General features: G+C 46.7%; 10 protein-coding genes across 10 annotated transcripts; 8 read left to right on the top strand and 2 right to left on the bottom strand.

Annotated features, from left to right (window-relative positions):
* The first annotated feature begins 1,353 nt into the window (after positions 1-1,353).
* F4822DRAFT_20191 (Alpha/Beta hydrolase protein) lies at positions 1,354-2,991 on the top strand. Its single transcript, XM_051453733.1, has 5 exons — positions 1,354-1,635; positions 1,686-1,977; positions 2,037-2,360; positions 2,412-2,528; positions 2,653-2,991. The coding sequence occupies exons 1-5, from the start codon at positions 1,496-1,498 to the stop codon at positions 2,725-2,727; spliced, it is 948 nt and encodes a 315-aa protein (XP_051319429.1). The 5' UTR covers positions 1,354-1,495; the 3' UTR covers positions 2,728-2,991.
* Positions 2,992-4,586, top strand: F4822DRAFT_20192 (uncharacterized protein). Its single transcript, XM_051453734.1, has 2 exons — positions 2,992-3,700; positions 3,852-4,586. Exons 1-2 carry the CDS (start codon positions 3,256-3,258, stop codon positions 4,298-4,300), a joined length of 894 nt encoding a protein of 297 aa, XP_051319430.1. The 5' UTR covers positions 2,992-3,255; the 3' UTR covers positions 4,301-4,586.
* F4822DRAFT_20253 (uncharacterized protein) lies at positions 4,586-6,397 on the top strand. The gene has a single exon (XM_051453749.1). It carries the CDS (start codon positions 4,872-4,874, stop codon positions 5,838-5,840), a length of 969 nt encoding a protein of 322 aa, XP_051319431.1. The 5' UTR covers positions 4,586-4,871; the 3' UTR covers positions 5,841-6,397.
* Positions 5,872-7,265, top strand: F4822DRAFT_20261 (uncharacterized protein). The gene has a single exon (XM_051453750.1). It carries the CDS (start codon positions 5,994-5,996, stop codon positions 6,900-6,902), a length of 909 nt encoding a protein of 302 aa, XP_051319432.1. The 5' UTR covers positions 5,872-5,993; the 3' UTR covers positions 6,903-7,265.
* A 2-nt stretch (positions 7,266-7,267) lies between these two features.
* Positions 7,268-9,523, top strand: F4822DRAFT_20274 (uncharacterized protein). Its single transcript, XM_051453752.1, has one exon. The coding sequence runs from the start codon at positions 7,629-7,631 to the stop codon at positions 9,036-9,038; it is 1,410 nt and encodes a 469-aa protein (XP_051319433.1). The 5' UTR covers positions 7,268-7,628; the 3' UTR covers positions 9,039-9,523.
* A 148-nt stretch (positions 9,524-9,671) lies between these two features.
* F4822DRAFT_385390 (uncharacterized protein) lies at positions 9,672-11,790 on the bottom strand. The gene is made up of 2 exons (XM_051456632.1): positions 11,341-11,790; positions 9,672-11,287 (listed from the first exon to the last, which is right to left on the bottom strand). Exons 1-2 carry the CDS (start codon positions 11,444-11,446, stop codon positions 9,765-9,767), a joined length of 1,629 nt encoding a protein of 542 aa, XP_051319434.1. The 5' UTR covers positions 11,447-11,790; the 3' UTR covers positions 9,672-9,764.
* Positions 11,791-13,249, top strand: F4822DRAFT_385393 (RNA polymerase Rpb6). Its single transcript, XM_051456633.1, has 4 exons — positions 11,791-11,997; positions 12,049-12,315; positions 12,370-12,489; positions 12,550-13,249. The coding sequence occupies exons 1-4, from the start codon at positions 11,960-11,962 to the stop codon at positions 12,584-12,586; spliced, it is 462 nt and encodes a 153-aa protein (XP_051319435.1). The 5' UTR covers positions 11,791-11,959; the 3' UTR covers positions 12,587-13,249.
* A 355-nt stretch (positions 13,250-13,604) lies between these two features.
* On the top strand, positions 13,605-14,982 carry F4822DRAFT_20288 (uncharacterized protein). Its single transcript, XM_051453753.1, has 3 exons — positions 13,605-14,362; positions 14,431-14,579; positions 14,649-14,982. Exons 1-3 carry the CDS (start codon positions 14,267-14,269, stop codon positions 14,800-14,802), a joined length of 399 nt encoding a protein of 132 aa, XP_051319436.1. The 5' UTR covers positions 13,605-14,266; the 3' UTR covers positions 14,803-14,982.
* A 471-nt stretch (positions 14,983-15,453) lies between these two features.
* Positions 15,454-16,387, top strand: F4822DRAFT_424126 (S-formylglutathione hydrol; the record flags this gene model as incomplete). The annotated part of the gene is made up of 2 exons (XM_051460090.1): positions 15,454-16,236; positions 16,307-16,387. The coding sequence occupies 2 exons, from the start codon at positions 15,454-15,456 to the stop codon at positions 16,385-16,387; spliced, it is 864 nt and encodes a 287-aa protein (XP_051319437.1).
* Positions 16,388-16,557: 170 nt separating this feature from the next.
* On the bottom strand, positions 16,558-19,604 carry F4822DRAFT_20294 (spindle pole body interacting protein). The gene is made up of 3 exons (XM_051453754.1): positions 18,535-19,604; positions 17,252-18,481; positions 16,558-17,196 (listed from the first exon to the last, which is right to left on the bottom strand). Exons 1-3 carry the CDS (start codon positions 19,378-19,380, stop codon positions 16,777-16,779), a joined length of 2,496 nt encoding a protein of 831 aa, XP_051319438.1. The 5' UTR covers positions 19,381-19,604; the 3' UTR covers positions 16,558-16,776.
* Positions 19,605-19,848: the final 244 nt, after the last annotated feature.

Genomic DNA, 19,848 nt, shown 5'->3' on the forward strand with positions numbered 1-19,848 from the left:
TATCAAATACTCATTAGTATCACCTATTATTCTTACATTCTATTTTTCAAGCTTACGTATTCTTAACAGTTTGATACCTTCGGTTCGTATCTCAACTTTACTTAAGGCACAATGTCTTCCAACAAGGGCAACAACTCCGACTTGAGCGACTCCTGGGTCGACCTAGGTGCCAAGGATAAGGAGGTGAGTAAGACGTCGAATGCTGGCGCTAACACCGCAGCTAGCGACAAGAAGGGTCTCAGCGACTCAGACGAATGGGTTCACGTCAAGGACCCTATGGACGGCATTAACTTCAAGCCAACGTTCAAGAGCCACCGCGACACCATGGCTTCCCTTGGTGCTCGTATCTCCCCGTCTTCCTCCGAGGCTGGGAACGATAAGGGTAAGTCCGATTCATCCTCTGAGGAGATGGCCACCTTGCCTTCCGCGCGTGACCGTTACCTTCGGCGTAACGCAATGACTTCCATGGCTGAGTTAGATCGTGTTAGGACACTAGCTCTTACCCCCGAGCCGGAGAACGAGGAGATGAAGGGTACTACTGGCCAGACTTCCGCGTACGCCCCTAAGGGTACGAGGACTGGGTTAAGGAACGGTTGGCTGTCCCGGCTCCTGCTCAGACGGCGTTCCAGGCTTCCCCGTTTGTCCCCCAGGGTACGCCTGAGAAGGTTCATGGTGAGGATAGCGAGGATCAGGACTGGGAGATGGTAGGTAAGCCTGAGACTCGTGATGGGGAGGAGAAGGAGCAGGAGGAGTGGGTCCCTAAGACTCGTGATTAAATGGAGGCTTTGTGGCGTTTTTTGTGCTATACACCGTTTCGTCTAGCCTTCGGGTTTCCCCCATCTACTTGCTAGATGGGTTTTCCGTCCTGTCTACTGTTTTCATGACTTTTGAGTCTTAGTCTCTCGTTTGCTTTTTCTCGTTTTTGTTATGTTGTGAATTACTTGGGGTTCGTAACACTCGATCTTTTCCTACTTTCCTCTCCTCCCAAAACTTCGCCCCCTGGTAGACCACTTTCATAGCGGAGTGCTAGGCCTTGTAAGCTGTTAAGTATTTAAGGTAACAACTGCTTTACTGGTGCGATATCGTGGCCATGGGGTTGATGGAGGGTTTAATTTCCTATTGTAGTCAAGCTTAGAAAAAAATTGAAAATAAAAAAAAAAGTAAATGAGTTATACTTATGCCGGTGAAGCTACACAGTGATCCCCGTCATGGATTTGTCCAGAGGTTGATTAGTAAGATGCTGACGATGATAAGACAGCCCACGGAGAAAATTGTCCAAAACTTGGCATAGCCAGCCACCTCATGCAGGCTGGCTATGATTGTCCAATTGGTGATAGTGGCTATACACCTTCCCCTTCCTGTAATATTGCTTTCACCACCGTTCCACAGCTGCGATATACCTTCAGCTGGTTCTACTTTATGAACTGGTCGCTCGAAAAATTGCCTACATGAAAAGAGAAGAACAATGCAACTCTAAACCCGCATCCTTAATCAAATGTTTTCGAAGTTGAAGGTACCGGATTTAAAACTGAAGGGCCGAGCTGCAAGCACAGCTACTCCTATAACTTCGCAGATAATACCTCAACCAGGTCTCTCTGAATTTCAAGTCTCTGGCGCATCAAATCCAAATATCGAGTAAGCTCACCCATATTAATGTGTACTGCGTTACACTAACAGCTTTGCAGTATCGTTTTTGTTCATGGGTTAAACGGCAGTAGCGCAGAAACATGGAAGCACCATGATACGGGCTTTTGGTGGCCGGAACAACTCGGAAATGACTTACCAGACGCGCACATCCTTCTTTTCAATTATGATACTTTCTTCGACCCTACTTTAAGAGGGACCAATCTTATTCGAATCCCCGACATAGCCCGCAACCTCTGCTACCAACTTTCCGAGAACCGTTTCGAGAATGGAGCCAAGCGCAGGCCTCTTGTTATGATAGGACACAGCCTTGGCGGATTAATTATAAAAAAGGTGGCGCCTAGATACTCACCGATTGGGAAATGGGTTCTGAAATGCTAAACAATGAACAGGCGCTAATAGAGTGCAATGAAGATCTCACGCCCGAGCCCGAAGATATCCTATGGTCGACAATCTCTATTTTGCTTTTCGGCACCCCGAATGCCGGAAGTTTCGCTAGTGACCAGAAGAGAGTACAGATTGTCAAATGGATAGGCGAATCAGTTGGGTATCAAGTGCCACCAAGAATCTTCGAGGCTTTAAGAGCTCACTCCCTTGAATTATACGAACTATCTGCGTCTTTTCAAAGGCTAAAGATATGGAATACCCCAATGGATGCCAACCCCTCTATGCTGACTTTCTACGAGACCGTAACCCAAGATAAACTTGGTATTCAAGTATGTATTACAGTCCCCATTAATGATTCCACCCGCCAATATACTATCTAGGTTGTCGACGAAACGTCCGCGAAGGTTGGCGTAAGGGGTGAGAAGGCTCGTGGCGTACAAGCAAATCATACTCAGATGGTGAGGTTCTATAACGAGAATGATCCAACGTACAAATCTGTAAGGGCGTCTATTATAATGGCTCTAGAACGCCCAACACCAACCACGAGTATGTACTCTACATTACACAATAGCTACCCATTTTCTCATGCAACGAACAATCTTCTAATGGTGTCAAAAACAGCTGGAAACGAAATCCGCTCTCGTCCAACCAATGCAGCTTTTACATTTTCACCTGTTGCGCCACATCCAGCAATAGTATCCTCAGCCATATTTAGACAGCAATCAAGCCACCTAGCTACTGATGAAAGCGGCTTTACGGGTACGCAAATCACATAGCAAGTGCGCATCTTACGTAGCGACCGCCTATTTAACTTATTCTAGGCCATGATCTGCATATAACTATCCCCGGAGCTCGAGGCAATCAAATAGTCCATGTTGACCATGGAATACCCCGGGAGGAAAAAAACTTCATGGGGCGGCAAGAAATCCTAGACAGCATGGACAGAAGCTTCGTCCTATATTACAAGGAGGGTCTAGAAAGCCTCACATAATTGGTGTTCTTGGACTCGGTGGAGTTGGGAAGACACAGCTTGCCTTGAGATACTTTCGCGATGCAACGAGCCGCCAAGTTGATCCCTACACAACGGCTTTCTGGCTGGATGCTTCTTCAGATACCGCCATACAAGCAGAAATTTCTAGAAGTAGGTATTTAATTGGCCCTCAAAACCGTCGCCTTGCCGTCCCCGAGACTGAGCAACCTGCCAGGGTTATCTTGTCTCGGGTCATGGATACTTTAGAAGCTTGGACCAAACCATACTTATTGATTTTCGATAACGTTGAGTTCAGTGGCATCCTAGATTACGTTCCAAGGGCGGGTCCGGCGGCAATCGTCATAACTTCTCGAATATTACAACACGATTCCAATGTCCTTGACACCCAGGTTCTACTTCGTGACCTTCCCCTAGACACAGCAATACCTCTTCTATTACATTTACTTGGGTTTAATGACCCTCGGGACCATAGATACAAGAATAGCATTTCAGAGGCAAAGAACGTGGTTCAACGCCTTGGAGCATTGCCTCTAACTATTCATGCGGTAGCATCGTATATGAAGGCACAACACTTGACTGGGCATATGTCCCAGTTCCTACAGCAGTATGAGCAAAAGAAGCTCTATATGCTCCGCAAATCTTCTCATTCATGGGGCTATGCTAGAAAAAACCAAGATGGTATGTATAGATCATGTTGTATTCATACTTTTACCCCTATTGTTGTCCCTTGACTAGTCATCTTAATAAAATACGAAGAGGCTTCATTTGGTTCCCCTTTAAGAATGCAGGGGATTTAACATTTCTAACATTCATCCTTTGGCACATATAGTTTTTACCACCTGGGAACTGTCGCTCCAGGCCCTCAGATCCGACGAGCTAAGCCGAGAGAGGATGTCTCATTTTCTCGCTGTATGCTCTTTTCTCAGTCCCCGCCGTATCTCATGTGTGCTTTTCGAGCAACATTATCGGCGTCGCGTTTTAGAGAAGTGTATATGTTGTCCACTACACAATTATTGGATGAGGATGTTCCTTGATGCTAAAGGCAAATTTGATAGATCTCGCTTTCGCGAGGTTGTCGTCGAACTTGAGGCCATTTCTCTTGTAGAGTCATGTTCAGTGGACTCTTTCGGCTTTGTTTCTTTTTCCCTGCACCCTCTGGTAAGAGATTGGGCTATGGTGAGACCGGGCTGCTGCCATGGGCAAATACACTTTGCCGAAGCGCTCGCCTGCTTGGCCGCAACTTATGATACGTCTGGTTCTTTAGACAGTATCTTGTAGCCCGCATACCTTTTTGGCGGAGTCACCCAGCTGGTGGAAGGCACTAGCCCCGAGACACGGAGAAAGATACAAAGAATGACCCTCGAGCTGCGCGCTCATCGTGATATTTGCTTGAAGAACCTTGGTGGATATAATTGGGATCCTGAGTACCTGGAAACCCTAGAGCCGAATCTACGAAAGGAAAAGGACTGGCTACTACGTTCAATCAATACGCTATGCCATTATTCCATTGGAAAAGACGTGAACCTCGAGCAGATTAAAGGATTATTCATATGGGTTGACGACAGGGTCTGGCCTATTTCGGGACATAAATAACCAACATCTCCACGAAATACTCTTTGGTGCCTTTAGTGGTTCACTTGGCGGCCTTCTTGGAAATATTGAGCCTCATATTCAAAAAGGGTGTGATTTTTGGTTCAGTAACCATAACGATGCCAACGTCACATACGACGAACTGCTCCTGACGTTCTTAAGGGTAAAGTGGTTGGAGGCATTAAATGAACGGGGAAAATTCTTACACAACCCTCCATATCTAGCAGAGCTAGTAAGAACCGCGAAAGAAAATCGGCCCATGTCAATAATTAACACTTGGAAGGATTGGGATAAATACCAACAGGACCAAGCACGTCGCCCTAGAGACTACAGAAGACATATCGAGGGGTTATGGTATCTATCACTTCCGCAGCTTGCGAGGATTTACCGACATGATATCCAATCACTTCATGACAACTACACGGAAGAGTACGAAATGGTTATGGCGTGGTTCGGCGGCCAGTGGTTGCCCACAAGTATCAAGATCTACACGGATATTTACGGGGATAACGGGTGGGCGACTTGCTTGTTTATCCGTGGTTTACGGCGGCTAGCAGGTCTACGGTATGAGCTAGGCCGTTTCGATGATGTGCTCAAGACTATTAGCTTCTACGATATATTCACAGCGGAACGTGACTGGCGCTTTACTCGTAGCATGAACACGGTTGCATTTTGGGACATGAAAAATTGGGATGACGCTGCGGCCACCACAGAGGAATTTTTATCTCGTTTCGAGAAATATGATAAACGCGATATTCCCACGTGTTCTCTGAGGCTCGTCGATGGCTATCTGAATGCGACACCACCAGAAAAAACGCGTGCCAAGGCACTTTTGTCGGGTATCGTACAAGGTATGGCGACACTAGACGGTCCACTTTCTGAATATGATATAGACATCAGAAGGCAGATCATCTCAGCATATTGCGTGTTAGAATCATTCGACGAAGCATATGGAATGGCGAGTCAATTGCTGCAGTACGTATGGGGCAGCGATATCGTTTCTCGCAACCTGCATCGGATTGAGGAGACTACTGGGCTTGTGATACTTGAAACGTACCATCGGGATGAGCGATTAGGCGGGCATTCCAAGGAGCAACGTCTCGAGTTACTCAAGCGCCTAATGGAATCGTTGCTCATTTGGTGGGAAAGGTCGACGCCCGAAACAGGTCTCCTATCCCGCGTAATCGAATTCTACGTGATACGGGAAGCATGGGATGAAGCACACTAGATAATAACACAATATCTACAACTCGCCCACTGCCATGAATGCTGCCAAGAGCGATGCGTTTTTGACGATACCCATATAAATATACGTCACCACTTAGCTGACTTACTTCGCGTGTATGGAACGATAGGTTCTTGCCCTATAAAGGAATATCAAATGCTTTTCAATAAAATCCTTGAAATATTTCGGGCACTCAATGACATGCAGGAATTCGTGTTTTGGTGCCTTTCAGCAATATCTGTTTATACTATTGGGGGTAAACTGGGCCTTGCAGAAATACATTACGATTGGCTCTATACATCAGATAACAGGAACGCGGACATTGTCCGCTTCCACGGTATGATCATAAAATTCGGACTCGGAAAGTGGCAGGATGCAGACGAAATCTTGATTGACTGTCTAAACGAAGCCACGCCTGGCATGTCGGGCGATACCTACGTACAAGGGTCGCGACCGCATACACGGAACCTACCACAACTCTTTGCTATAAACGACCAAATATTTAAACACGTCGAAGTTGTCTACCTAGCAATAGATTTCGTGGGAAAATTCGAGGAGCTGGAAGATTCATTCGACCCCTCTTCATGGTTATGGTCACTTCATCTGACTATCTTAACATCTGCCATCAAATATAGCTCTAATTGTCAAATATGCTCTTCTATACTTGGAACTCTGTTAGCGTCTACATTCGAAGCCGTAGGCGATATAAACAGGTCGAAGCAATGGACCCTGCGGAGCTTCCTAGATCTCATGGGCTTTGAAGACGGGCGGATACCACATGACCACAGTTTTGTCGACAACTACGGTGGTCTTATCTTCAATTCTATTTTGAGGCATAGAGGGATAGATAATAGAGGTGATGATGATTTACAGGATGATGACTTAAGTGAAGACACGGAAACCGTTGTGAACAATGATTTTGCGCGCCCTGAAGTGTGGAGTTTCGGTGAAGCGGATGGAGGTATTGAGCTTACGCCCAGCTTACCCGATGTACATGATTACACTTCCACGTATCACAGGTATACTTTTTTATTTTCTCACGGATACTGGGACAGGGGGGTTTGATTGAACCATTCCTTTATTCGTGCGTTAACAGCGATAAACCTGAGACATTTTTAATGTGGATGGCGAAGGGTAGCGGCACCGCGGATCTAAGCCCCGGAAGGGTTATGTGGCGTTTGTTTCCTTATCTAACCATCGGATTCCCCTACCTGCTTGTCCTGTCTTCTGTTCTTCTCAGTTCGTTTCTAATCCTACTTCATTATGGAACCAACTTGGTTGCCAACACTTGTCGAGAGTCTCGTGAGCATCATTGAACTTGTAGACAGTTGAGCTCGATGGATAGTTCAAGCAATAAGAGCAATAAGGTGCGGGTTAGGAAGACGACTTAAATAACATCGTCATTGTCTCGAGCCTTTTCAGAAATGCACTCTTGCGTTAAGGCTCCGAGGCTTAGCTGGCAACGCCACCATCGCTGGCCGCCACTGACCAAATGCCATATTACTCCGGCCGCCGATATTCGACAGTTTCGAGTTTCCCCCCTTCCTTTCTACCTAGGCATATCGCCTTTGGTATAAGACTGACCATTCCTTTTCTTCAATATTTACCGATGGGATAGTAAATGTTATGTCGCGACCCACGAGCGATCATTCTATCGAAAGATCATAAAACCTTAAGAACCAGACGACTCGAAATCCGTTCTAAATACCCAGCCAACTATTATCTGATTCATTACTCTTTCAGTGTGGTCTCATAACCCATGCTTTGAACACCGCGGTGGCTATATTTGGGATGTCAGAGTCAATGATAGGATGGCAGGCCGGACCAACAGAACGCGGTACCCTCACTCTGGTTTATAGTTGCCTAATCACCATGTTCACTTGTACCTGGTCGGTTCTGCACCTCAATGTCCCTGAGCTCGACGATGGGCCGTGGAAAGTGGCTGGGCGAAAAGCGAAATGGATGGCGATTACTATCCTATTCCCCGAATTCATCTTTGCTAAGGCAATTTGCGACCTGCGTGAGCTTGGAAATGAAATGGTTGAATTAGAAAAGAAGGACCCGAAAAGTTTCGCGTGGACTGATGCATATGACGACTATGATCACACCTATAGCTGGCGGGTGGATTATGGCCCTCGAGCGAAACTCCTCTATCGGATTCTAGGGCTCGTCGAGCCAACAATTGGCGAAGAAAAGCCCGTTAAGACGATACTAGAGCGCCGGTCCCTTCAAGCCCCAGACAAATCATCATACCACTCGCGTCAAGTTTGGACAATAACACATGCCTACTTTGCCAATATGGGTGGCTTGTTATATCCAGCATACCGGTCACCGGAGTGGGTCGCTGCGGTCGGTAGCGGTAACTATTTATATTATCGAGCGCTTTCGGGTTCCATCCTTAGCCATCGTAATGAGTGGGATAGGGGCCATCCGCTACATGGTTTAGTCCTTGGAAAAAGAGATATAGAAGATAAAAGCAAAGTAGATTGGCTCCTCAGGTGTCTTACTGTCTTGCAGGTTGCATGGCTTGTCTTAACAGTTCTCGTTCGGGGTGTGGAGGGCCTTCCAGTTACTCAGCTAGAAATTGCCACTATGGCATTCTCCATACTTGCAATCGCCACATATGGAGCTAATTGGTGGAAACCAAAAGACGTCTCGCGACCAATACTCATAAGGAAGCCGAGCAATATGATTCCTAAAGAAATGATGCATGACCCCGCCCGGAGCTTAACATTGCGCTTAACGAACCTGGGGATGACGCAAGACGATGCTGTACAGATCAGTGAACAATATCGTGTCCCAAATGACGTTACTCAAATGGAAGAAGGCGTACCGTTGATTTTCAGTATAATGGCAGTCTCCTCAGTTGTATTCGGGGGCCTACACCTCATCGCGTGGGATTTCGAGTTCCCGTCACATGCAGAACTCATCCTATGGAGAGCCAGCAGCCTCACTTCCACAATACTTCCCCTAATTTCGCTAGGGTTGGACCTTCATCTGAACTATTTAGTGACTACCTATACGAACAATAAGGTAGCATCCTCTTTCTTAAAGATGTTAAAGCCCCTAGATGGATTCCCAGTAGACTTCTGGAATACATTGAAGAACCCTATTTGGGATTCCTGGGATGACACCAGGAAATTGGTTACTCGGGCTCGGTCATCTAAATGTCAAGGTGCTAGAATTTTGGGACGAATTTGAAGATTACATTTGTGGGAATCTCGAGGTTTCTGACGACTCGCTCCCTCAAATTAAGGTTGTTCGCCATATCAACGATAAAATAAACTGCTTGCAAAAAAAGTTGCAAGGACTCATGATTCGGAGGGACGTTTATGCTCGAAATTCTCGATTTCTTATGATCAGCACCAGCATAATCTACACTGTCTCCCGTCTGATTATCCTTGTACTTTTATTTACTTCCCTTATGTCTGTTCCAGAAGGTGTCTACGAAAATACCCCTTAGACTCGGTTCCTCCCTAGCTTTTCCTAATTTGTTATATCGGGATTTTCCCGCTTGATTGTTGCGTGTATTCTAGCTTAACTAGGGTTAACTGAAGGGGAAGGGGAAGGATTTTAGGGGGTTCAGTATCTGGTCTTGCTTTGTATTGCTAGAAATTATTGATTGCGTTGTTAACATCACTAATGCTCGATAGGATTTTCTTAATTATTGAATGGGCGTGCGGCTTATCATAGGGGCTCTTTATTTTCTTTAAGATCTTAATTTACTTGGATCTTTTGTGCAAGTTCTTACTGTGACATATTCGAGGCAATTCATCATGGGACGTTAAAGAGAGTAATGGAGTAAAGGTGTTCACATCTGTCATATCGCCGACATCATAGTCGGGTCTGAATCAAGGCCATACCAGTCAGATTTCTTATTTAAAGCAAAGGGTATCATTGTAGTTTTTATCTAAACCGTTCGTCCAATCATGCGTTCATACCATCCAACGCCGGATCAATCAAGCCCTCCAACTGGCTAGGCTGATCAATGAGTCGACTCATCTCAGCTTCATCGTGAATCCACTCATCATCGAGTCCTCCTTGTTCCAAAGCGCCCTCATTAGCATCATCAGCGCCAACCCAGAACTTGCCATTTCCCTCGCCACCCCAATGCATCGTCATCGTCTGGTCCAACGCCTCGAACTCATCCTGTGTCATCGGGTCACGCTCCATTATTGCCTGTTCGAATCGATTCTGGCGGATGTGTTCGCTATCCAAGTGAGCCTCAAGCTCGCCATTATGGACGAACTTAGCAGTGCAGCCCTTAACTGTACAGCGAAGTGTCTTTCTGGTCTTACCTTTGACACCTGTAAGCTCCTGTAGGGGGTCGGTCGGCGGTTGCGGCTTAGGCTTCGGTGGTCCCTGGGGAGGCTCTGGACGTTCGTGCTTCAAGTGAACATAACGAACGTGGTTCTCCAAGCCAGCCTTGCTTGCGAAACTCTCGCCACAGCCCTCTTGCATCGACCAAGACGCCAACTCAGCTACACCACTAACATCGACGGAACCACAGACAAAGCGCACGCCTTCGTGGAAGCTGCGGATATGTGCGTTCAGGTTCGACTTCTTAGTGAACGTCTTCGTACAGTCCGGCCAGGTGCAAGCAACCGTCTTTCGCTCCTCCAGACTCTTAGTTCTCGTGTGCTCTGACTCGATATGCTGCTCAAGTTCCGATCGGCCGTTGCACTTAAAACCGCAGAACATGCAGCTAGCATGGCATTGCTTTATGTGAGCGTGTAGGAGAGCTATTGTAGTAAAACCTGCTCGGTTCTGCTCGGATCCATCGTCGTTACCCTGCTGCTCGCTGCACTCGTCGCAAAAGAAGCGAATTTCGCCGTGATCTCGTTCCTTGTGGCGTCTCAGAGCTCCACCGCTGTCAAATCCTTCCTTGCAAATTTCTCCGGTCTCGTTATCTTTAAAGTCGCAGGGGAAGGCCGATATTTTGAGATGCTCGGCGCGAATGTGGCGTTGTAGAGTCTGATGCTTGCGGAAGGATTGCTCGCAGGGCGGGTATCCTCGGCACTTGAATCGCTCTTTGCCTTCGTGGACGGCTTGGTGTCGTCGGAGTCGAGTGGATGTTAAGAAGCTCTTGCCGCAGCCAGGTTCAGTGCAGGCGTATTCTCGTTCGTTGGTGTGAGAACCTTTAATGTGCTGCTTCAAATGCTTTTCTTCAAAATAGTCCTTATCGCAACCAGGAAAGTTACATTTGTAAGGTCGCTCGCTGTTGTGAGATCGCAAATGGGCGGCGAGACGGACGGGACGGTTGAAGGTCTTGGTACAATCCGGGTATGTGCATTTGATTGTCTTGAATTCGGAGGGGGCTTTGCGCGCCGGGGAGACGGGTGTTAACGGAGTATCGTTGGTTGGAACAATAGATGTAGTTCCAGTGTAGAGAGACTCGTTGTCAGAAATATTCTCTTCAGCGACGTTGTAATCATCATCGGCGGCATCATCTGAAGACGGCGCAATTAGCTTTGAATTGTGAGATTGGAATTAATTATCTTACCATTACTGGAATAAACATCAGAAACATCCTTGGCACCTTCAATTCGATTTTTTTGAGACGCGGGAGCGCCGAGGCTCTCTGCCTCATCAATCGCCTTCCTCTTCATGATGTGACGGGTTCGATAGGTTGCGATTGAACATGTCGCGACGGTAAAGCGTCCGCCGTAGTTGTTGAAAGTTTCGAGGCTAGGTCGCCGCAAACCTTGGAGGAAGCGATTAAAGAAAAAGTTGTGCCGAGCTCTTATCGATAAAGAATATGGATTGAATTTCTTGTGGGGAGTTGCTAGCGCCAATGGGTAGGTACTGCAGTACATAGGGATGCTTGCATGTACATATCCACATAGTGCACAATGCTTCGGTACATCGCGGTCTTTTAAGGTTATTGCTAGCCACACGGCGGAGGTGCACTAATCAAATAATCCTTGCAGGGACCTCGATTTCTTTCAGCTCTCCATCTCTTCTAAATTTTTTTTGCATCGCATTCAGCCAAGTCGCGTTCTCGTCTGCCATTTGTCAATCAACATCAACATCACAACCAAACCGATCCTTCAACCCGCCCGTGCACGAAACCTTCCATTCCGAGCATTTCAGCACTTCGAGTGATCGCATTTTAAATCAAAATGTCTGATTACGGTGATGATGGAGACATCGGTGGAGGGTGAGTTTAGCCTTAGCGCATCTGGGGTAATCAACCTCTAACGTGCTGTAGAGATGAGCCTATGTACGAGGACGAGGAACCCATCGACGAGGAGCTAGATCCCGAAGTTCCTGACGACGACGAGGCCAATACTAGAGGCGCCGAAGAGGAGGAAAATGTCATTCTCTCAGGCGATCCATCTGCGGCGGCCAACCGAACCAAGACCACTACCAAGTCCAACAAAGACAAGAAGGTCCCTAACGAAGAGCGAACGACGACTCCCTACATGACGAAGTACGAGCGCGCTCGCGTATTGGGTACCAGGGCACTACAGATTAGGTAGGATAATTGATGGGTATACCAAGAATGCGGAATAGCTAACTATGCGTCTAGCATGAATGCCCCTGTTCTTGTTGACTTGGAGGGCGAGTCGGATCCTCTTCAAATAGCTATAAAGGAACTGCGCGAGAAGAAGATCCCTCTAATCATCCGACGCTACCTTCCCGATGGCTAGTATGTTTTGAACTTTCCTTTTCTTCTGGTATATGATAGTTGGTGCTAATCATTAAATAGCTACGAGGATTGGTCATGCGAAGAGCTCCTCCAATGAACGGGTTTTTTGGTATCAGCCTCAACCATGGCAGCCTGGATATCTGACCACCTTAAATCGCCTAGAGCCATATTAAATTGGTCACAGATGGGGTTGGCGCGTAGGACTGCGTGGGAAAAAGATTCGTTCAGTGGTTTTGAGAAATGTGCACGAGCGCGGAGTTAGTTGGTTGCTTTTCGGAATATACCAGAATTTTCCATAAGCATTATGCCTCCAAGTGTACCGCAATCATGGAACGAAGTCCTATTTGGTTGACTGCGTGCGCGTAATTGCCTCGTTTATTAGCCAGTGGCTAGGTTGCCATGTTATCTGCAGTTTGGCTTTGCCGTCTGACTTGGAGGAGAGGTGAGCGTCTCATGACTATCATGTGCGCGCTGATAAAGAAGGATTTTGCCGGATACGGTCAAGATTCCTCACCGAGCTCACCGACAATTTTGCGGTTTGCTACGGATTGATTGGTCGTGTTACCACGTCTGACTGGTGAAGGCAAAAGAACGGATAATGCATTTTGATATCCTTCTCAGTCAAGACCAACACATATATGTAATCTCCATTACAGTTCCTCAATCAATTCCATCTCTAAGCAGGCTATCGCGCTTATACTAAGTAATAAGTGCGTTCTATTCTAGACTTTAGTAGGTTTGCCAGCACATTCAAAGTGGCTTGAAATAGCGGTGATCAGTTCGTATTCGTTCGTATTAACGGGGTACTTTTTGTTGCAATATCCAATGCGGTGTAACCTTTTAGCTTGAGGCTGTTGAGGGTATTCTGATTCTTAAACTCCGCCAAGCCGACAAACCAATCAATATTATGTAAAAAGAGCAATTAGGCATGGGGACGGCAACGCCTTACCAACAGTGCAAGCTTATGACGTCGTATGACTATTAAGCGATGCATGGGTAGGTCAGCTACTGCAGCCGCAGTTCCTTACGTAGATTATGTACCCAGGCATTCCAAACAATAAATTGCATTGCTTAAAGATAAAGTAGAATAATTTGTAAAAATACATTCTGTAAGTATCGATTCTATGATATTTATTATGTTATGAATGTGATCTAATTTATAATTTATAGGTTCAGTATATCGTGTAGCATCGTACCTAATCTTCAAAGTCGTGTAATCCTGAGGAGAGGATCACCAGAGCTAATTGTTAATGTTCCTGAGGGGGCTGGAAGTCCTTGGCCAATGTGATATGTAGTATTTCCTGCAGGGTTGATATGTTGTCTCATCTGATCTCGTTATGTCTGTTATGTATATGTGAGGTACAATACGCAATCATAGATTCCCATATAAATAGATGCGATGTTTGCTGTTGACAAACACTACCTCATAGCTTATGTAGATTAATTACCAGTCATCAAATTACGTAGGACGGAAATTCACTACGCTTTATTTCTTAAGTATAAAAGCTTAGGACCTCGATCTGCATAACATTCGTCGGAGAGAAGCTGCGTTGTCGATCAATATTACCTCTTTGTTCCTTCCTACCCACTTTCCCGCCGGTCCCGTATTGTCAAGTACGACTGCAGCTAGAACATACCGAACTAGGTACTTTCTTCGATTGACCATCTTTGTTTCCGACTTAACAGAACTCTCTTCTCTTTCCTTCTTCAACTTCTCGCCCAAGAAGCCTCTTACCAAAACACATCGTCAAGCAAGACCATTTATTCGACCGCAACTATGCAGCTCGTCACAATTATCACTAGTTTAGTTGCAGCTGCAACATGCGTCTCTGGTCGCGGAAGACCACCTCTAGCTAAGAGAGAAGTTGGTGGTGTAAGTCACATACCCTCTCCAGAGCTGTGCCATAAGGTTGTGGATAACTGATACTTATAACCCTTTAGATCCTGATCTGCAATGGTGCAAATGCTACGGGCCCTTGTCACTATGAAGTGTATTCTATGGTAGATTGCCACGACTTGCCTGAGAGCTTCGTCGGCAACACCAAGACATTCGCTCCCGATGGCGACGGATTCTACTGCTGGCCTAGAGCGTAAGTTCCTATGTTATGCCTTTTTCATATTATTGTTAATAGCAAGTACTGATGTGTTTGATACTATAGAGGCTCATGCGCAGATATCTGCACGTCGCCTACGGGTTGCACATTCGGTACCCTCTCCTTCGACAATCCCAATAAATGGGATTTGTCTAAGATAAAATGGGACACCATTCTTGGATCTTTCGACTGTCAACAAAACAGAACAACAACAGCATAAAAACGCCACAACAAAATTAGAGGAGTCGAGAAAATAGAAAATCGGCGTAGAAAAAAAATCGAAAAGAAAATAAACGTTTAATCGAGTTTCTCGTTTATTAACGAGTTATCAAACAGCGGAGTCCACTCGGGATTCGGAGTTTCTTGGTATTTCGAAATCGCCAATGACGTCGGTCTAGACGCTTAAGATGTGGGGTAGATAAAGCAAGTGGCTGCTCAATGTACGACCCGATGGCGGGGTTCAATTGGCCCTTTTGTCATTTTTTGTTTCCCCTCGTCTCGAAGAAGCGAAGCGAAAGGTTGAAACTGCCGGGAAGAGAGAGGAGCTTGAGGGGCACATCGGGAAGACGGTTGATGGTTGATGCAGCTCTCACATCATCAAGAAGCACTAATTGTTATTACTATCCAAGTAATTTTCACTACGTTTGTACATATTGGAAGTATAATCATATTAGAACTTAATCAAACATCTTGTCATCTTAATTCCCTTTCTCTTTTCTTTATCTTCTCCAACTTACTTACATCATATAGCAAAGTGGCCATCCCGACTAGACGAACAGCCTTCTACCTTGCTAATCTAGTCAAACAACGCTACCAAGCACGAAGCTATTCACACACCCCAATCCCATATAAGACAAACACAACAAGAACCATGGCATTCGAAACTAAAGCCACCATCGCCAACTTCGGCGGCAAGCTTCTCAAGCTTCAACACCAATCCAGTGGCACCAACACACCTATGGACGTAAACCTCTTCCTCCCACCCGCCGCCCTAATCAACGGCGGCCACAAAGTCCCCGTACTAATCTACCTATCCGGTCTAACCTGCACACCCCAAAACTGCACCGAGAAAGGCTTTTTCCAAGCCCACGCCGCGGCAAAGGGAATCGCATTAGTATGGCCCGACACCTCCCCACGCGGCGCCAACATCGCCGGCGAGACCGAGAGTTGGGACTTTGGCGCCGGCGCGGGATTCTACGTGGACGCGACACAAGACCCGTGGAAAGGATTCTACCGTATGGAATCCTACATCTCCACCGAACTCCCCTCTGCGCTCTTCGCTGCGTTCCCGGAGCAATTAGACGCGGAGCGGGTTAGTATCACAGGCCATAGTATGGGCGGGCACGGCGCCTTAACTCTCTACTTGAAAAACCCCGGGAAATACCGCAGTGTAAGCGCCTTTGCGCCCATCGCGAACCCGTCGGAATGTGCGTGGGGGAAGAAGGCGTTTACGGGATACTTGGGCGAGGATACGGCACAGTGGAAGAAACATGACGCTACTGAGCTTGTGAAGGGGTGGAAGGGTGATTTAAAGGCGCTGGTGGATGTGGGGACGGGCGATAACTTTTATAAGCAGGGACAGTTACTGCCGGAGAATTTTGAGAAGGCGGTTAAGGAGGCGGGTGTGCAGGGTTTGACGTTGCGGTACCAGCCGGTGAGTTTCTATTCTATCCACCTTTTACTTATTTATTTTTTCCTTTACGGAGAGACTAACTTGGATGCAGGACTACGACCACTCGTACTTCTTCATGTCTAGTTTTGCTGGCGACCACGTCGAGCACGCCGCAAAATACTTGTTCGCCTAGGAAAATCCAATTAGGCGCAACCATTTGTCTATTGGTGGCTCCGACCTGAGATTGGCTAGCATGCTCTAAGATGGGACGCCAGAAACCCTGGATATTGGGATATACGAAGGGACATGTGCCCTATTGTAGGAATCATGGTTGATGTAACATTCGCCAAGGGTTTGAGATGCGATATAATTCACGACTCATGAGAGTAAAACGAAGCCTGAGAGCATTCGAAAGTGATTCTTTGTTCAGATTACGTGGTATATATAAACATTCGAAGTCGCGGATATCTTCAGAAAATAAACGAGCACATCTCTTTAGCAACATTGTAGCAGCAACAACAGCAGGTCCTATTTAGACCTCTTGGCTCTTTCGACATATGTTTCTCCAACCATTATGCTCTTCTAGCTAATCCTCTTCTCTACCTCGGGACTAAATCCCTCCTTCTCGAGCTTATTCTTCGTCTCTGCATCCGCCTCTCGTCTTATGCGGTGGTAAGCTAATTTCTCGAACCGGCTCATTCCCTTCCACCAATGTTGACCGGCTTCGTGTTCACTGATACGCTCGATGAGCTCTGATGTCTTAATTCGGACGTCCTTGTCCTTATGGAATAGTCCCAGGGCTAGGTAGAAAAGTCCTGCGTGGGAATCTGGCGCTACCGATAATAATAGGCAGGTTTCGCCGTACGAATGCACATACTTTGAGATTGTTAGGTAAATTTCCCGACTTTGTATCGGGCTGAGCCTCTGTGATCGTAGGCGGTCGTGCATGTGATGTAAGTCGAGCCCTTTTAGGGGTCGAATTGTATATAATTTCGCGAGGTCCTAAGATCATTGTTAGTTATCAAGACTAGACGTCTTGATGTGGGTATTTTCTTACCTGTATGTAACTGTAGTAGCTTCGGGTATTCCTCCAGCCCTCGATCCTGCATACGTTGCCAGCCAACTCCTTTTGCTTGGCATTTTCGTCCGGCCATACATACCCATGTCCGCCTGCGAGGGTTTCGAATTCATCACCCCCAATATACAAGGCACTGGCACCATAAACAGCTTCCTCGAAAGCTGCAGCTATCCGAGTAAATCTGACAACCCAATCTCGCCACCTGGCTCGAATGACTTGCTCACCACGTCTCGCTGTTATGCTCTTGAGGATATCGTTCATAAACACCACGTCTCCGGTAAAGTCCGCGGTGGCGTTGGGCGACCCACCAAGCATGTTTGCGAAAGACGGATGCTGTTGTTGGAAATACACAAGCCCTTCCGTAATCGGCGCAGGTTCAATCTTCTCACTAATCTTCATTCGTCCGGTCTGCAGGTCACATAATAGGTCCCACCACTCGGGATGGAGTTCAAAGGTAGGGTTTGTAACACCCGCTATAAATCCAGGAACCTTCAACAGATCGTCGACTTTAGTAAGGTCTGTGTACGGGAATGCATGTCTAGTGAATCCTCGCAACACACCACCAGACGCAAGCGCACATGCTGCTAACACGGCTTCGGCAACTTCGCCTGATGGCATGGTATGTCCGAGGAAAATTACCCTTTTCTGGGTAAGGAGTGCATTCGCAAGCACTATTATAGGATGGGTCCCTGGGCCGTTTGTCGTTAGATGAGTATGTATCGAAAATTGCTGTACGGACTTTGCGTGAGGTTCGGAAAAGGTTTGGATTAGTTTAATAAGAGAGAAATCCCCCACGGTCTCCGGCATGATCGCTGTTGGAATCTTGACAGGGATTGGTATGCCCTTGTACATGACTTTGCTTTCAAATTCGTGCGTATCTCGTGGAACAGAATATGCGGATTGACCTTCAAGATGAGCTTTTGTTCCTGCTCGGGAAATGCCTTGTACTTGCTTAGGGGGGCTTTTGCTGGCGTCGAATGGTTCGCCAAGTCCTTCGGTTTTATCTTCCGCTATTCGCATCTGCACCATTCGCTCGAATTTCTCAACAAACAGGTCCTTATTAACGCTTGATTGTAGTAGATATCTTTCGAGGAGACTGAGCTTCGGCATTAGAGACAAGTCCATGTTATTGACGGCCTCGTAAAGTAACGCCAACGTCTCAGGAACTGGCGATTTATAATATTCTTCCAGCGCAAGTAATAGGAGAGGCTACATTCGTTAGAAATGCGCAATAATGGCAGCGGAATAAAATTATAACTAACCTTATAGATATGTAAGAAGGGGTGTCGCGTACATATAGCCATTGCCTTGACTATTGCACCTCTCTTCACTGATTTGTCGTGTCGGGTATAAACTAAGTTCAATACGTATATTAATGGAGGTCCTTCTCCTCCTTCGGGTTCCGAATCGGTTGTAGAATCATCATCCCAATCATCATCTTCATCGTCCTCTTCATTTTCGTCTTCTTCGTCAATCGTTTCGTCGTCCTCATTAATTATTCCTGCGGCCCTATCCCTTCTACGTTTCCTGCGTCTTCGCCTTTCTTCCCTCTCCTTTTTCTCATCATCGTCATCTTCTTGACTCGTATCTTTATGTAAGAAAAATATGGTCCAATCTTGAGTGCGCGAATGAACTTGATCCGGTAACATGAGTTCTGCCAACATATGCTCATCTCCGGTAATTGCGACCGGATATTGATGCTCCATTACAGGCCCACGGTCAATATCGAAGGATGCGACCAGAATATATTCGACATGGTTCTCATCCGACTCTCGAGGATATTGCGAGCGCAATTTTCGCGGCGACTGGCTATTGGGGCTAGGTCGTTTTGGTGGGGAAAGAGAAGAATGTTGCGAAGATTCGGCGGTTTGGCTTCCCAGCGACGAAGTCTTAGACTTCGAACTGGGATCGGATGTGCGATCGTTGGTCATTATGGGCGGCTGCGGGGATCGTGGAGGTCGTGAAGCATGAGACATCTGTGAGGCTGAGCGCGAAGATAAGAAGGAGGAGAGAGATGCGCGGTGGCCGTTCGCAGTAACGCCATTGGAAAGCGATTGGTTGGTATTTGTTCGCGAAAGATAGGGGAACGCCATTTGAGTCGATGCCATTAGTAGAGGGATATTCTCATTTGGTATGATCGTCGCGGTAAACGGGTCCGCCGCGAGTGGACTCTTTTCCGCCGGAGTGTTGATCGAGCGATGATCTCCACGAGACCGGAGCTGCTAAGCCGACCAACGTATGACTTTTAGAATATCAAAGCGCTCGCAGAAAATACGTATAGCCTTCGCGCGCTTTACTTTTACGACACTAAGGCGTTAGTTTGAGGCCGATTGCGACTGGATAGCCCGTTGCAGCGGGTTTTGGATCAGCGCAGCTGTGCCATTCGCAACTCAGGGGTTCCAAGGAATTAGGTATTAAGTAGGGTACAGGTATAGATGCGTTCGATATCGCGATAGTCCGTACCACCGAACAAATTCAGAATTCGGACCAGATGACAAACAATACCAACGGCAACAGAAGTGAGAAGTTGGAGTTAGAGAAATCAATGGCCGAGACATGATCTGCTACAAGGCCAT

Source organism: Hypoxylon trugodes, assembly GCF_022578975.1.
Source record: "Hypoxylon trugodes strain CBS 135444 unplaced genomic scaffold F4822scaffold_1, whole genome shotgun sequence".
Classification (NCBI taxonomy): Eukaryota; Fungi; Ascomycota; class Sordariomycetes; order Xylariales; family Hypoxylaceae; genus Hypoxylon; species Hypoxylon trugodes.